Source organism: Equus caballus, chromosome 10 (genome assembly GCF_041296265.1).
Source record: "Equus caballus isolate H_3958 breed thoroughbred chromosome 10, TB-T2T, whole genome shotgun sequence".
Lineage (NCBI taxonomy): Eukaryota > Metazoa > Chordata > Mammalia > Perissodactyla > Equidae > Equus > Equus caballus.
The window spans coordinates 79,442,906-79,459,866 of NC_091693.1; the positions used below are offsets into that span (position 1 = coordinate 79,442,906).

Here is a 16,961-nt window from a genome sequence, read left to right on the forward strand (position 1 = left end):
TACTACAGGTGCTACCCAGTTTGGAATATTTAAAGGGTTAAAAAAAGTTCCTAAGAGAACACTAAAGAGGAGGAAAACCGGATAAATCTTAAATTAGTTATCAGCTCCCACAAGGATTCCAGTTGGAAGAGCAGGTTAAAAGTACTTGTTGGCTTATTTGTGGGTTTCAAAGATCCTTCCTACCCCGTTAGGCAGGAAACGGAGAGCTGTATATACAGCATTTGAACTAATAATCCCCAGCACTCTTTCTCTGAACTCCCTTTTTGAAGGATTTAAAATTGGATGAAGTGAAGAGAAACTAAAATCTGAAGTCGCCAGGGTTTTCTAGCCCCAGCTGAAAAGCATGCAGGAGTTTTGTAGGAAGTTCTGCTTAACGTCTAGAGCTGCCTGCTCTGAGGGGTTTGTTGGGGCCAAGTGCGAACTCCCGGCGGGAGAGCGCATCTCGGCTCGCCGATCACACCCACTCGGGGTGTGCGTGTGAGTGAGAGCGCGGGGGCCTGCGCGCGTGTCTACGTGCGGGGAGGTGTGCGCCCGGGGGGGCCGCCAGCAGGGCTCGAGGTGCCGCGCGACGAGGGGAGGGCGCCCGCGCCGGCCTCTCCCCAGGGGCCGCGGCGGCTGCTCGCGCTCCGGCTGCACCTCCCGGGGCGCGCACGGCGCCGCCACAGGCCCCCCGCCCCTGTGACCACCGCCCTCCGGCCGCCGAGGCGCGCGGCCCGCCCCGGGGAGCGGCGATGGCGCGGGGCTGACGGCCGCCTGCCCCGGACCCCTCTGCCCCGCCCGGGCCTCGCGGGGGCCCCGGCGCCGCCTGGACCTGCATGTGGGGCGGGCGCCCCCGCGGCCCGAGCAAGCGGCCCCCAGCGCCCCCGAGGCGGTGCCCGGCCGCGCCGGAGGACGAGGAGGAGGAGCAGCGGCCCGGGCAGGGCTCCCCGCGCGCCGCCGCCGCGGAGCACGGGCTCCCCGGAGGGAGCTCGGGGCGTCCCAGCCCCGGAGGAGGGACCCGGAAGCAGAAGCGGAGCCGCGAGTGGAGCCGAGCCGCTGCCCCCGCTGCCCGCCGGCGCCGGGTGGGGGTCCCGGCGGCTGGATGGGCAGCGGCGGCGCGGGCCGCGGGCGGCGATGGGCGAGGAGCAGAGCACGGTGAGCGGCGGCGGCGAGTCCCCGGAGGCGCGGCCCCCGGCCAGCGGCGTCCCCGGTCCCCACGAGTCTCCGAGGCCGCGGGGGGACCTCGCCGGGGCTCCCGGGCCGCGCGCCGCCTCCGCCGAGCCGAACGACGGTGGCTGCAGAGGCGACTTGGGCTGCGTGGACCCGAGCACCCCGGAGCCCGCGAGGACCCTGGGGGCCCCGGGCCGGAGGAAGAGCCCAGCGGCCGGGCAGCCCGCGGGATTGGCACTGCCCGGGCCCCTCAATCCTCAGACTTTGCAGCAGCAGCTGGAAGAGGAGGAGGAGGAAGCTGGGGACCGAAACGAGGAAGGGGATGAACAGCAGGAGGCGCCCCCCGGCGAGGAGCAGGAGCCCAGGACCCGCGCTGGGGCCCCGGACCAACTGGTCCTGGACGTGCTGGCCCCGCGACGCCCGCTCTCAGCCAAGAGACAAGTCTTCTGCTCCGTGTTCTGCGTGGAGAACGACCTGCCCGAGGTCCCCACCGCGGAGCAGCTCTCGCCGCCCGCCTTGCCACCTCGGGCTCCGCCGGTGACTAACCCGCCCAGCACCCCGTCCTCCTTCCCCAGCCCCCGGCTGTCCCTCCCAGCGGACCCCCTGTCCCCCGACGGCGGCAGCATCGAGCTGGAGTTCTACCTGGCGCCCGAGCCCTTCTCCGTGCCCAGCCTGTTGGGAGCCCCACCCTACTCTGGCCTGGGAGGGGTAGGGGATGCCTATGCGCCCCTCATGGTGCTGATGTGCCGGGTGTGCCTGGAGGACAAGCCCATCAAGCCCTTGCCCTGCTGCAAGAAGGCCGTGTGCGAGGAATGCCTCAAAGTCTACCTGAGCTCCCAGGTAACTGCACCCCCGTTATCCCCTCCTCAGGTCCCCACGCCGTGCAGCGTTCCAAATCCCAGGCGGGGAAGTCCAGCTGCCTGCTCACAGGAAGCGGCGATGAGACGCCCTTACCGGGGACCTCTATCAGTTTCTCACATCTTGGTGGTTGTCGTTATAATATTATTTGTGTGGTTTGTCCTCATGGTTAACTTGATGGGAATTGAACTCTGCCTGAGCTTCAGGCTTTGGTTGGCATCCGTGGCAAGAACAGGGTACAGTGCAGGGCGCTCTTCTTATTTCTTTTACTAGATTGCAAGCAAGAGCTTGTTCCGAGGAGGGCAGTGAGTGCCTCAGAGGCCTGGTATCCCAGGAACTAACAACTAGTGGGCTTGAAATAAGTATGTATTGAGTTGGTGAAGAGGAGGGTTGGGATTAATATGTCGGGGCCATGGTGCTTGAATTTTTTATTTTGCTCCATTTGTCTATTTCAGGAAAGTACAATTTATTTATTTATTCCTTGGCTCTTGCCCACTTTCCCTTTTCCACTGTAAGGTTGAAGTACTTTTCCTCACTGAAGTTTTACGCCAGCACAGTGCCTTATTTCTTTAAGAGGGAACAAAACAGAAAGAGCAAAACAAAGCACAGCAAGGCTAAGAGGGTTCACAAAACAAGCAGCTGGTGAAACTTTCTGCCTCAGCTCCGCATTTGAAAGCTTCTTGTTTTTTTCTTGGAAAGCTCAGGAGTGCACCAGATCAGCCCTCCCCTCGCTGACGGTGAATGTGTTCTTCCAGCAGTTTCAATCTATGTTTCTGCCAGTGTTTTGCACAATCCAGAATGCCCTTTGATCTCCAGTCTGGTTGTCCTAGGCCTATTCATCTTTCAAAACCGGGGCTGTTCAGGTGCCAGCTTTTCTGTGAAGCCTTACCTCACCCTTCAGGCCCCTGTTTATATACTTTCCAAATACTTTTGTGTGTCTTACATGCACTGAAGTTGTTCCTTGTGTGTCTGTTTGTCTTGCTAGACTGTAGGGACAATGTCTTATAGTCCCTCTATCTGGCAGTTTCATGTCGAGTCCCTTTCCGTAATAGTAGAATAGTTTAAAGCAAACTGAACAGGCTTCCACACGGTGCTGTTCCTCTCTGTTTTGTGGCTAGTCCGTGCTTGCGTCGAGACTGAAAGTATGTACTGTGCCCAGATGGAAATGCAAAGGGAAACTTAGACAGAATGGAATGTTACACAAACAGTAACTTGGCCAAGATGGTGGAGATTATCCAAACGCCTGTAAGAGACTATGACGTTTCTTTCATGCTTTATCCGCAAACAGATACTTAAAACAGGAGGAACGTCTGCTGCTCATAGTGGTAGCTTCTATGACATGACCGTCAAACAGATTTTGGTGCCATGCGTGTGCAAAGCCCTGTGGTGGGATTCAGACATTCCCAAGTTATGGGCCCTGGTCCAAGGAAGTCACTGTGAAAGCAGATGTGTACAGGAGAACAATAGGAGGTAGCATATGATGAGATGTAAACAGTAGCATTTAATGTTAAACACTGGATACAAATACTGTGGGGTTAGAAGTTCAAGGGAGGTAGTCATTGTGGTTGGGGTACTCATTGCAGTTTGATTTCCTTGAAGTAAACTCTTTCCCCAAAGCAGATTTTTTTTTTTTTTTTTTTTTTACCTCTGTGAGTTATTTGTAGGATGTCAACGTTTTGATCTCTAGTGGAGAAAAGAAGCACTGGGGAGTGGGAGGTGGCAAAGTGTGTGAAGTGTTGCTGCCATACATAACCACCGCAAACTCCTCTGAAGTGACACAGTATCTGAAGGTTGTCTGTGGTGTTTACGATTTTATGTATGTTCCTGATCTTCTTCCAAAGTGTTTGGTGGAACTTTCAATATAGAAAAATATTATTTGAAATAATAACAACAAAAAGGTGAGTCATGCTGGCCAGGCGTGCTTCCACCTCAGGGCTTTTGCATTTAGTGTTCCTTGTGCCTGGAATATCCCCCTTGGACGCCATCCCCTTTGCTGGCTTACTCCTGCCTCCTCTCCCTGTCAGGTCTGTGCGCAAATGTCACCCATGGGGCCTTCACTGCCCACCCAGTTTAAAGTTAGCCTCACCCCACACTCCCAATCTCCTTTCCTGTTTATTTTCTCCAGAGCGCTAGCATGCTCTGTCTTCTACTTAAGTAATTTCCGTGAAGACAGGAGTTTTCACATAATCTGTTCACTACTGTATCTTTAGCACCTAGAACGTTGTCTGCCGTGGAACAGACACTCGGCTGAGAGCTGTTGAATTTAGGAAGAGCTGAGCGACAAAAGGAGGAGTTTACCCCTAGAAACCACGGCTAGGAAGTGGGCTTCTGCTTGGGCACTAAATTCTACTCTGAGCTTCTTGATGTTTAAGGCAAAGACTTAAAGCAGACCAAAATAATCCTGTGCTAAGTTTGTTGTTAAACTTAGAATTAAAGAGTTTTTAGACAAACTTTTAGCTTATACAGAAATGGCGTTCTTTTTCAGTTGGATAAATATATAGGCTTGTGGTTGTAATGTTTCTGATCTGTATTCATTCAAAGGTCCCTTCTACTCAAAGGATCTGTGTTCCCATGTCACTTAACCTCTCTGTGCCTTAAGTTCCTCATCGGTGACATGGAATTGCACCCACGTTGTGTGATGACACACCGGGTCTAAAGCAAACACAATCAGCCTGCCGAGTTGTTTTATTGCCTCACTGAACCAGATCAAAAGGGCGGAGTGTGTGCTTTCCCCCTCATTTTAAAGGTGTCTTGGGTTTGACAGAAGCAAATCTGTCAAGCCTGAACTTGCAGGGCTCCTAAGACCTTTTAAAATAAGATGATATATTTGAAATAAAAAGTTATTAGCGACTTTTTTCCCACCGTTTTTTTTAGAGTTTGTGCCAAATAGTGCATTATTTAACATCATTTAAGAAAATAAAGCAGAGTCTCTATTAAGCATTTTATACAGACATTAAAAATGCATACTAGGGACGTGAGTTGGACTATTAGCCTGGTTAAATTAACATTCTTCCGAAAGGAGACGCTGAGTTCTTTGAAAGAAGGTATGAACTCGGGAGGTAGGAGTGTGGGTTTTTAGATGATGTCTTATTTTCATCAGTGCCATGGGCTGAATATATGGCAAAGGCCCATGGGCAGGTGTCATCATTATTTCAGACAGAGACGATTAGGCCGTGATTTAAATACCTCCGTACTGTGGTTTACAAATAGTAGTCTTATTTTTCCAAATATGATTCTTCTCCAGTTACCGCTGTGGCTGGGGCTGTGGGAAACACTTCTGAGTGGATGACTTTACAGCACACTCGGTACCATCCGGTTTCCAGTTGCCATGGTGAAGGGTCGCCCTGATAAGTTATAATCTTTGGCACCACATGGGTGTTGTCTTAGAGGCGCTAGAGCACCATGAGAGGGACGGTGGGTGTTACATTGGTTTATATTCCCCGGGTACATAAATGTTTGGTCCATAAATTTTAGAAGCACATTTCCCAGTGACCTGCATGCATGGGTGACTATGGCTGAAGCGTACTGTCCCAGGGACGCCTGCGGTCTCCTGCAGGTCACTGAGCCATGCAAGTGTCGACCTTCTCAGCTGGTTTGGCCTTTACCACATTTTCCTAGGAGGAGAGATTGTTGCCTTGTTTGTTTCATAGAATGACACTGTGCCCATTTTAGAAATCCTCCACAGATATCTTTCCTTTATGATTTTGGTTTTAGACTGTAAAACCTGTTATAGTATGAAATATTAATATTTAGTACTTCGGATAAAGAAAGGAGAGAATTGGGCATGCTGAGGGCTTTCTAAAGGTAACAGCTGTTGTGGCTTGCATCACCCTGCTTCAAAGTGCTCACGATTGGCAGATGCACATGAGCTGGAATGTATACACCTGTCAAATGAGTATTAATAGAGACAAGCAATACATTTTTTCTACAGATTGCAAACAAAACAGCTGCTAGATGGTAATGTCCTAAAATGACTGTGTACTATGGTCACCCTAGAATCAGTGATCTAGGGGTGAAAGCTTATGTATCCTATTATTAAACTCTGCAACATCCACCCCTTTATGGGTAAAAGTGTAACCTACTTTTTTCCTTTAAACCTTCAAGCAGCCTGTATATTTTTGGAAACTGTTGCATTCAATATGGAGTTTGAACGCAGCTGCCTTCACACAGGTGAATTTACAGATCCTGTCAGGCCAGGTGTGATTTTGGTAGTCCTGAAAATGTGAAGAATAATATGAGACTGAAATCTGTTAAATCCCTCTACAAATTTGAAAAGTGAGGATTAAGGCATATGTAAGCTTATTCTTGCATGTACAGAATTAGCATGTGCGTGTGTGTGCGCACGGGCACGTGTGTTTAGGGATGTGGTAACATTTGCTTTCACACCTTACTGACTCATGCCCTTATTTTCCTCTTCTGTCTCTTTAATAATTTCTTCATTCCTCTTTAATAATTTCGTTCTTTTTTCTCCGACTTTGCAAAATCTGGTTTTAATTGGTGTTTGATTTCTGCAGGGGAATCCTCTGTCCAGGGCTGATGAGCTCTGGGTCAGCAGGACCTGGTCGGGGTGCTGCATGCATGTCTCCCTTCCTGTCTCCTCCAGGTGTCTGGAGATGAGGCTGCGTGGAGAAACCCTGCATTGTGCTGCACTGCCCAAAAGATCTCAAATAACATGACCAGTACTGAAACCTTTAGAGTGGTGATTTTTTCTTTTTCCTGGAGTAGAGCTCAGCCTTTATACTTGAAGGCTCTTCCTTATTCCTCATGGGAGAGAAAGAAAAAGGAGACCATTAGAACTTGAGCCCCCAGCTTTTTATTAAAAGTTTGTGATGGGCAATGTAGACATATACCTGAGTGGTCATTTCTTATTAACGTATTTGTTTATTAGTATACCGTTTATGCATTTAACAAACATTTATTGGATACCTGTATGCCAGCTGCCATGAGATACTCTATAAACATATTAAATGCCTTCAAGGCATTTAGAGCCTTGTTGGCAGTCTTTCTTCCCAGTTTTCTCTGTTGGCATAAATAAGTTTCCCTTTAAGTTCCCAGACATCTGTGGGTCTCTTTTTCTCTTCTTCTTTCTTTCTGAGAGGAGTTCTGGAACACAAGCTAACATTTTAGTAAGCATGTTACAATTCCTCCTATTATGTTTCATCCAAAGTAATAAATCCATTCGTTACTTATTTCTTCATACACATTTCTCAAGCCTCTTTCTAATTCTCGGAAAGGGAATATTAGTAAATATCTTGCTCCTTTCGAAATATTTATTACCTGTACTTAAAAGCAAACATAATTTTGCTAAGTTTGTTTTGGATCATTCACGACAATATGGCAAATCTTTAAAGTTCTAATACTTTTTGCAAAAATGTTTATTTCATTCAGATTCACCTTGTCAGGAGGGTTTTATATGATAAATGAACCTTCCCAAATCAAATTTTGTCTTAAAACAAAAATTCAATGTCTACAGGAGAATAATTCCTAGAATATAGCATTCTCTTTCAACTTTATCAGTACTATTTGCCCCATCAATTTTGGTGTAATTACACTTGAGTTTTTAAGTTTCCGTGAATAATAAGAAGAACCATTTACTGAACATCTATATTATGAGCATTTTTACACATATTTTATTATTTAATTTTAATTCACTTGCATATAAAATACCTATTACATACCAGGCACTGTTGTAGGGTTAGGGATACAGAGAACTAAAACAGATAAAGCCCCTGGCTTTGTGGAGTTTATATACTAGGCTGGGGGGTGGGGAAGACAGACAATAGACTAAGTAAATTATCTGGTATATCGGGAGATAATAAGGGCTATGGAAAAAGAGAAAAAGGGTGATAAATATTGGGGAGGGTGTTTTTCTTTATATATTTATCATTTGGGGCAAGTTGTCAGGGAGGGTTTGTTATACTCAAAAGTTGTCAGGGAGGGTTTGTTTCACTCAAAAGGTGACTTTTGAGCAGAGTTCTTCATGAGGCCAGGGAGGGAGCAGACCGCGGGGTAGCTCAGGGAAGAGCAGGTGTAAGGTTCCGGGACGGGAGCCTGCCTGGGGGTGTTCCAGGAATAACAAAGAGACCCATGTGGCTGAAGCAGAGGGAATGAGGTGGGAGCAAGAATAAGAAAACAACAGGAGGAGTGGGAAAGCTGGTTGGATGGGGTGTTAAGGCCACAGAAAATTTGCATTTCCTCTGAGTGAGATGGGAGGCTATAAGAAGATTCTGAGCTAACCAGATATGACTTAACCTTTAAAAGAGGTTACTCTGGCTCTTTGTGGAGAGTATACTATAGGAGTCAAGAATGGATATAAAAGATCAGTTAGAAGATGACGGCAGTAATCCCGAGGAGATATAGTTCAGACTAGGGTGATAGAGGGGAATCTGGTTTGAACTGATTAAATTTTGAATGTCTCATGAAGATAGAGCTAACGGAATTTGCTGATGATTGGGTGTGGGCTGAGAGAAAAGGAGTCAAGGATGACTCAGGTTTTGAGTCCAAGCAATTAGAAGAATGGGGTTGCCGTTTAGTAAGATGAGGAATCCTGTAGGAGGACTAGGTGTAGGGAGACTCAGGAGTTCGTGCTAAGTTTGAAAAGCTATTTAGACATTCATGAAGGGATGTTGAGTATAAGTAGTTGGTGTGTGGCATTCAGAAGAGAGATCTGAACAGAAGATGTGCATTTTAACGTTTTTGGCATATAGATGATATTTAAAGCCGTGGGACTAAATGAGGTCACCTGGGGAATGATAGCAGATAGACAAGGAGGGTTGAGGAGTGAGTCTGGGCATAGCAATGTTTACAGATACAGAGCCTGGGACATCAGAGAGAACCAGCAAAGGGTCTGAAATGGAGTGGGCCAGTTAGGCAAGAAGAGAAGCAAGGTAGAGGGGTTACCCAGAAGTCTAGGACAGGGAATGTTTTAAAAAGGAAGGAGTAATCTTCGTTGTCTAATGCTTCTGACAGTTTCAGCAGGATGAGGATTGAAACTGACCATCAGATTTCCCAACAAGGAGGTTATTTGTAACTGTGAACAGTACTGTTTTTCTTGGCACCAGTGGGGTTAGCTTTCTGATTAGAGTGGGTTCAAGAAAACAGGACCAGCTCCATTTCTGTACTGTAGGTAGTAGGATGTTATATGAGGAAATGCAAGGTTAGAGAGATTAAATAACTTGCCCGAAGTCACATAGCTAAGAAATGGCAACGGTAGGATTTCAATTCAGGTCCATGTGGCTGTAAAACCCATGGCCTTTTTACATTCTTTACATTTATTATCTTATTTATAAGCTAAATTTGTTTATTTTATTTTTCCTTCAAATTTATATCTGTATTGTACAAAATCACAAGTCTTCCAGTCCAAGAAGGAGAAGAAACTTAAATACGTTTTTGGAGGAAGTGGAAGGCTCTTGTCCAGACCCAGAGAAAGATTTCTACCAAACTCAGCCTCATCTTCATGCAATAAAATCAAGAGCAATTGAGTTTAGAAAAGCTGTGATCTAACTTACTGTTAAGTTTTAATGGCAACATACTCTGCTGTTTTCTTCCTAACTCTCTGGCCATTTGTTTTGTTTCCATTTGAACTTTCTCTTATTTTACCATCTCTTAATGTTAGTATGTGCACAGTCCTATCCTCACCCTCTCACTTCTCACTTTGTATACTTTTAGTGGGACCGTCTCATCCACTCCCATGGTTTTAAGGAACACTTATATATGCTCTTGACTTCCAAATCTTTATTCCTAGCACAGGTCAGTCTTCTCACCTCCAGTACCATCCAGCTATCTCTTTCCTGGGCCTTTCCACTTGCATGTCCCACCCACAGCCACCTTAAACTTCTCAAAACTAAATCTCCCTTTCCTCCTCTTCCTTCCCACACCCTTAAAGCCTTGTTCTTCCTTTGAGTTTCCCCATTTCAACAATTATACCCAGGTCAGAAACTTGGGAGTCATCATTGAGTTCTTCCTCTCCCTGACCTCCCATGTCTAATTAACCACCAAGTCCTTTCAATTCTACCATCTAAAAATATTTTCTGTATTTTTCTCTACTTTTCTCCGTTTCTACTGACATTTCCCTTGCTCAGGCCTCCATCATTTCTTCCCTGGATTCCAACCACTGCTTCCTGCTTGGTCTCAGTGCTCCAATCTTGACTGTTTCCAATCTGTTCTGCACACTACAGCCAGAGGGTTCTTGATAAGCTGAAAGACTGGTCTTGGCACTCTCTTCTTAGTGTTTCTGTGTCTGCCTCTTGCTTTTGCAATAGCATCTAAACACGGTGTACATGTGCCTGAGTGATCTGACTCCTGTTTACCGCTCCCAACTTTATTTCTCATCAAGTACCCCCAGCCATATTAAACTGCTTTTTGTCCCTTGAGCACTCTGTGATTCTCTTAATTGTGACCCTTTGATTTAGTGACGTGAGGGTCTGTCTCAGGGGGATCCACTTTTTTCCTTAATCCCCCAGCTCGGTTTGCCTCTTTCACACTTACTCATTCTTCTGGTGTCAGCTTAGACATTTCTTCCTTTGAGAATTCTTCTTGACCTCCTATATCTGGACTAAGCATCCTCATATTCTTTGACAACGCCTTGTACTTACTGTACTTATTTCACTGTTTTGAAATTGCCTGTTTCCTGCTCTGTACTTCCGTTAGACTGTACAGCTTAATGCATGTGGAGACCTTATTCATCTTTTTTGCTGATTAATTTCCTAGCTCTTGGCATTGTGGGCATGAAATGAGTATTTGTGTAGCTGACTTATTTATTTAGTCCATAAATAATTAATAAACCAGAGGCTAGTGTTGTCAGTATATGAAGTATTGTAAGAGATATTCAAAATGATATTTAAAATGAGAATCTCACCATTTCATTATCTTGCTTGAAAACTCGTAAGTCCTTCCCATTGCTCTACCTAAAGATCCCAGTTCATAACACTGCTGATGGCATGGCCTCTGCTGTCCTCTTCAACCCCTTCTCCGTCACACGTGCCCTCTTCTCTCCAGCCAGTATCCTTCCCTCCGTTAGCCTCTCCACATCCGTCAGGTCTCAGGCTTCCTTCGGTCTCCAGACTGAATCAGTCCTGCGGTTCCTGTTTTTAGAGTCCTTCTTACTCAGCCACCATTGTATTCTTATCCCCTTTTGTAATTATACCTTTTTGTGATGATTCGATGTTTGATTAATTATTTGCCCCTCTCCCCCCCACCGTCACTATTCTTTGAGCTACTTCTATGACTAGCACATAGCACAGAGCCCAGAATGGAGTAGGTGCTTGATAAATATTTGTTAAAAGACTGAGGGAATGATTGAAAGTAAATTATAACGTGTTTACATTGGTAGAAAAAGAAAGGTAGATATTTGACCCTGAATTTTTGATGTCTTATTCCACAGTATATTGAAATTTTTAATGCAACGGAATGCTATGGCCTGAGTCTTTATCCTGGCATCCTGTCTATCACCGAGGTGCTTCTTCAATTATAAAACCTCGTCTGGTTACTATGTTTCCTGCTTAACAAATTCCTCCAGAACCTAGGAGCTTAAGACAGCCATTTTATTTTGATCACGACATGTGGGTCGGGAATGTGGGAAGGGCTTAGCTGGTCAGTTCACACTTGGGGTGTCTCATGTGGCCGTAGTCAGATGGCAGCTCACTTGGCTGGCAGCTGATGCTGGCTGTTGTCAGGATGCTCAGCTGCAGCTGTCTACAGGAGTGCCTGCACATGGCCCTGCCAGGATGCGAGTCTCGGGACAGCAGCTTCTTGCGTGGAGGCTGGCTTGCCCAGGGCTGGAGTGGCAAGGGAGCCAGGTGGAAGCTGCCTGACATTTTCTGCCCTAACTTTGGAAGTCGCTCAGCATCATTTGGGCAAAGCAGTCACATGCACTCCCAGAGTCAAGGGAAAGGGACTCAGACCCCAACTTTTGTGAAAATGTCAAAGAATTTGGGACCAAATTTTCAAAAGCACTACACTACTTCCAAAACAAATCAGAAACGTTGTGAACTTAGTAAAACTGAGCTTGAATTTTTTTTTGAGGAAGATTAGCCCTGAGCTAACATCTGCCACCAATCCTCCTCTTTTTTGCTGAGGAAGACTGGCCCTGAGCTAACATCCATGCCCATCTTCCTCTACTTTATATGTGGGACGCCAGCACAGCATGGCGTGCCAAGCAGTGCCATGTCCGCACCCGGGATCCGAACTGGTGAACCCTGGGCTACCAAAGCGGAACGTGAAAACTTCACTGCTGCACCACTGGGCTGGCCCTGAGCTTGAATTTTGATGTTTTTAAAAAGTATTTCATGACTTGTCAATCATTTAATTAAATATTTCCAACTCATATCATTATATTCATTAATATACTTTGGTGTTGTGTGTTTTGGGGCTTTATCCATGAATAATTTAACACTTAGTTTTAATTTAAGCAAAGGTTACGTAAAAGTCATTCTCTTTTAAAATTAAATATTTTAGATAATTCTATTGTAACTGAAATATCTCAAGATCAGAGCCAGCTTCTAATTATTCTAATTAATATCACTTAAAATTATTCTATATAATATAATTTACTTTCCATTATATCAAAACTCTAGCTTCAGAAGTGGCTAAAATATTATTTGAAAACGTTGAGCATATTTCTGAATAAAAAGAGTTGATGTAACAGATATTTTTTGTAGTCCGGGCATATTCTATAGAGAAATAATACTTTATCTAATGACACCTTAGAATTAACCACCCTACTTAATTTTTGTTAAATTGGCCCACTGCTGCATTTTTATTGTTTATGGTATTCTAGTTTGGTTGGGTGAAAATTTTATCATTTGATTAGTGTCCTCTAGAATAGGTAACCATTTAAATTTCCAGAAGCATCTATCTTGTACTGAGAACTCTCCTCCTGGTTGAGGATCTGTGCACCCTGAAACAGAGGGGATATATTGCTTTGATGATGTGCCTTTTTTTTTTTTGCCTGGCTCAGGTAACTAAATTCTGGGCTTATTCATTCATAGGAATGACTAATCCCTTTTTAAATCTTCCTAAGCTATTCGCCTCAATAATCTGTAGTTTAAGATTCAGAGGCTAATTATAGGCTACGTAGCAAATTACTTCCCTTTTTGTGTTGCTGATTCTTGCCTTATTTCCTCACGTGCTTCTTGGCCATACTGAGTGTTCCTGAAGCCCATTAGCTGTGAGTTGTTTGGGGCAAGTTCAATCATGGCAGCTTTGTCCTCTGGTTGCTGGCTTAACAATTCAAAACAGCAGGTGAAATAAAACAGTTGCTCATAATATTTCACTCCTGTTTTGTTCCTTTTGATAATGCCATTTTCCCCAATGTTTGCAGTTTAGTTTATTATTAATTTGGATCTAAGTAGAGCTGTTGGGTCAAATCAGAAGGGATTTTGATATGACCTGGTCTTAGCGCACCTTTTTTTATATAAACCTATGACCTCAGTGGTGAAAGTGAATTTCTTTCAATAGTTCTGTGGAGAGTAGGGGGTTTTTATTCTCCTGCCACAGATGCCCTTGGTGGGAAATGATAAGTGCGTCCCAAGAATTCTCATTTAATCCTATTTTTAACTGGTTTTGTCATTAACTTCAGTGTTTTTTTATGTTACCATTTTTCCTCCTCAAGATTATTTGTGAAAGAAACGCTTTGAAAATGATAGGCTCTTAAAAAGAAAGAAAGAAAGAGTCTGTGTGTCCAGCATATTGGCACTTTATGGGAAAATTACGTGTGTGTGTGAAGGGCTCAAGGTTCACAAGAGGATTATTTCTGATCTTGATTTGTAAAGATCTAAGTGCAGTCATTTCCAGGTAAATACATGTATTTCAAGTGTAGTTTGAAGCAACCAAAAATAGATATTCCTTGAGTTTACCCTTTTCTTGTTGTTAGTTTTTAATATGTCACTTTGTGAGTTACTGAGGCTTTATCCTTAAGATGAGGGAGAAGTTAGAAGGAATGCTTGGAAAGAAAACATTTGAAACAGTAGTAATTTTTCCCAAATCTTTGCTTCTATTTTATTTTTATTTTTTTGGTTTTCAGCATTTCTGAAAAACAGTGTTTGTTCAGATATGCCTTTCTCTTTAAAAGTCACTGCAAACTTTAAAAACTTGGAAAGAGTTTTCTATCAGGCTGAAAAATCACCCAAATGAATTGCTTCAAAGAATTTTTAACCCGTTTGTTTAAAAATTTAGTGCTTTCTGATTAGCTGCAAGAATAGTTGATTGACGTTAGGGAAGATGTAATCTACTAGCTGAATTTCATCAACAATCTTGGAATAATTGGTAGATGAGACACAAAAATAAGTATAAAGATTTAGGAAGCACGGGCAACAGCGTACTTTTTGGCATCTCTGTGTCTGTGTGAGGTGTTTTTCCAGTTATGACAGTCATTAAAGCAATGTATCAAAATAAATCGAACATAGACTTTAGAGGCCCAGTATTACTAAATGCTGAGTGAAGATTTTTAAAAATAAGGAAGCCAGTCCTAACACATTGCTTTCACAATTATTAACAATTTTATTAGTGATAGTAAGATGTTTTTATATCATTAATTAATAAATTAAAATTAAGATGCTGAGAAAAGTCACTGGAGCTTTTGCGTTGTTCTGTTCTAATGTCCTTTAGGCTAATATATTATAATCTAGTTGGACCGGACAGACCCTGTTGGTTTGCTCAGGTTGCTGATGAAGCCATGGTCCAGGTGGCAGGCTTCTCACAGGCTGGTTAATGACAGACATGCTGATCTGTGGCCATAAACCCCCCCAAGTGTACACAGTCATATCATAAAGTGTGTCCTTCTGATCATAGGACTGTAGCTGAGACAAGATGGAAGAATTACTGTTAATCTCATCACTGCTTCTGGAAATACAAATTGAAGCACATGTTCCCATAGATAATTAGTGAATTGCAGAAAGTTTTGCATAGGGAAATCTTTTCCACTGGCCAAGACTTTCTCTTTTCTCTCACTGTGGTCAAGCTATAGGAGATCTGTTCTCTGGTGTTCAGTTGGTTTAGGGAATCAAAGGGGAGGGGGAGCTGGAGCATTCTTTTTCTAGTAAAAACATTTTCTAGGCATAGACTATTGGTTTAGCACTTTGCTAATCCCTGTGAGAAGAGACAGTGTATCCCCATAGAGTAATCCATGATCCATCCTCTTAGCAAGTTTAGAAATTCAATAGGTGAAAAGTAAACTCTCCAGGCAGATTAGGGAATGTTTATGACTAAATTGTATGATGCTAATTGTTGACTCAAGTGGTCCTAGGAGAGAAAGCTGTGTTTAGGGCAATATAAAAAGTTGGAATTTGACTGTTGTCTAAAAAGTGATTGTTGATGCCCAGGGAGAGTAGAAGGGAGTTAGGGGTGAGGCGTCTCTCTAAGTGAGTTGGAATGAGCAAGCACACTTACACACTCCAAAACACACTTGTGGAATGAAAGAGAGAGGGTGTGCAGGTGACCAGGACTAGAGAGAGTGGCTCAGATAGACAGCATGGCAGATACAGGTGGAAGGGCGAGAGCTGAATGGTGAGCGAGAGTCGGTGGAACAAAGACTCAACACAGAGCAGAGCACCACAGGTGGAGACCGCGAGTCCCTCTGCAAAGCCAAGAGCACAGACGTGCTGTGTCTCATGAACAGAGAGCAGAAGGGCACTTGGCTGAAGATGGCTCACAAAGGTGGATGAGGGCCAGATCGTGTAGAGCCTTGTTGCCCTGCTGTGGAATTGATGCTTTATTCCAACTGTGACAGGAAGTCGTTGAACAGTGTGGTAGAATTGTAAAATGATAATTAATGCTTTAAAAGCATTCTGGCTTCTGTGTAGGCAGAGAGTTGTGTTTAGGGGTGGGGTGGCAAGAATAGAAGCAGGGAGATGGGTTAGGAGGCAACTGCAGTAGTCCAGAGCAGAGATGACAGTGGTCAGCCCCAGTGTGCAGGCAGTGGAGGAGGTTCTGTCTCCTGTCCTATCACTTATTGGAGTTTTGCCTTTAAAAGGTGTTGGGAGTGCATTGCCTTTGGTCCAGCGGAACGTCATGCCAATCCTTGCAGCCCTTTCTGTTCAGAGGCCCCAAGTTGCACAGCTCTGTGTACCAGCTGCAGGCTTTATCTTTCAAGCAGCATAGGATCAACCTGTGTTCAGCTTGATTTCCTCTCACGTTTACCTGTCTGTGATGGATTGGGTTGGTTGGTTGGTTGGTTGGTTGGTTGGTTTTAGTTGTTTGGTTCTAGAGACGCCATGTAAAAAGTCATTGACTGAAAAATTTGAGAACATCTTTTGAATAGGTGTCCATAGTTGTTATTTTACGGATTGTCTGAATCAATTTATTGAAGAAGTTGAGCTATCCTTTGCTACCTAATTTTTTTGCAATTTGCTGTTTTTAGTCTTTCCTCAATTTATGCTCAACAGTTTCCTTTCATCATTATTTAAAGCACATAGGAACTCCCACCCTCCCCTTTCCACAGATAACGAAGGTCTTACTGGTCAACCTTCAGTTCTGACAGGAAGTTGTTAGAATTTTTCGGTAAATCTCCTTAGTCTTTGTCTTTACTTTTTTGAATTGTTTTGCATGACTCTGGTTTGCTTACTCAGTTAATTCCTATCTAATTACACATCTTCGTCTGTTCTGATTCTTGTTTTTATAACGGTGTTCTCTTTTGGTGTCAGTTCTACTTCCTGTACCTTTAATGGGAAAGGCCCTGGGGTCATGGTTTAACCATACAGCCATACAACCATACATGGCTGTTTTATTTTGATGGTGGCTGGCCTTTTCTTTGTTTTCAGTAGGAGCAAACTCGTAAAGTAACTACTTAAACAAACATTTGCTTTGTTGATTTTATGCTGAGTAACTGAGTCCCCTTCCCTTCTATATTTCCATTTCTTTCATAGAGTCTTGAAGTGTTTCCTCTGATTTCATTGTTATTGATCGTAAAACCAGTCATATTTCAATAGGAGGTAATACAATGTTAATTTTTTTTAAAT

The 16,961-nt window shown here is 44.2% G+C and overlaps 1 protein-coding gene across 2 annotated transcripts in view; it reads left to right on the forward strand.

Moving 5' to 3' along the window:
• The first annotated feature begins 439 nt into the window (after positions 1 to 439).
• Positions 440 to 16,961, forward strand: part of RNF217 (ring finger protein 217) — a 110,931-nt gene continuing 94,409 nt past the window's right edge. The window contains exon 1 of one of the 2 annotated variants that reach the window (XM_070225476.1): positions 440 to 1,989. In XM_070225476.1, coding sequence (XP_070081577.1) covers positions 1,114 to 1,989 — 876 coding nt within the window. In that variant the 5' untranslated portion in view covers positions 440 to 1,113. The remainder of the gene's footprint in view (positions 1,990 to 16,961) is intronic. The other variant, XM_014734768.3, reaches the window with a different exon arrangement.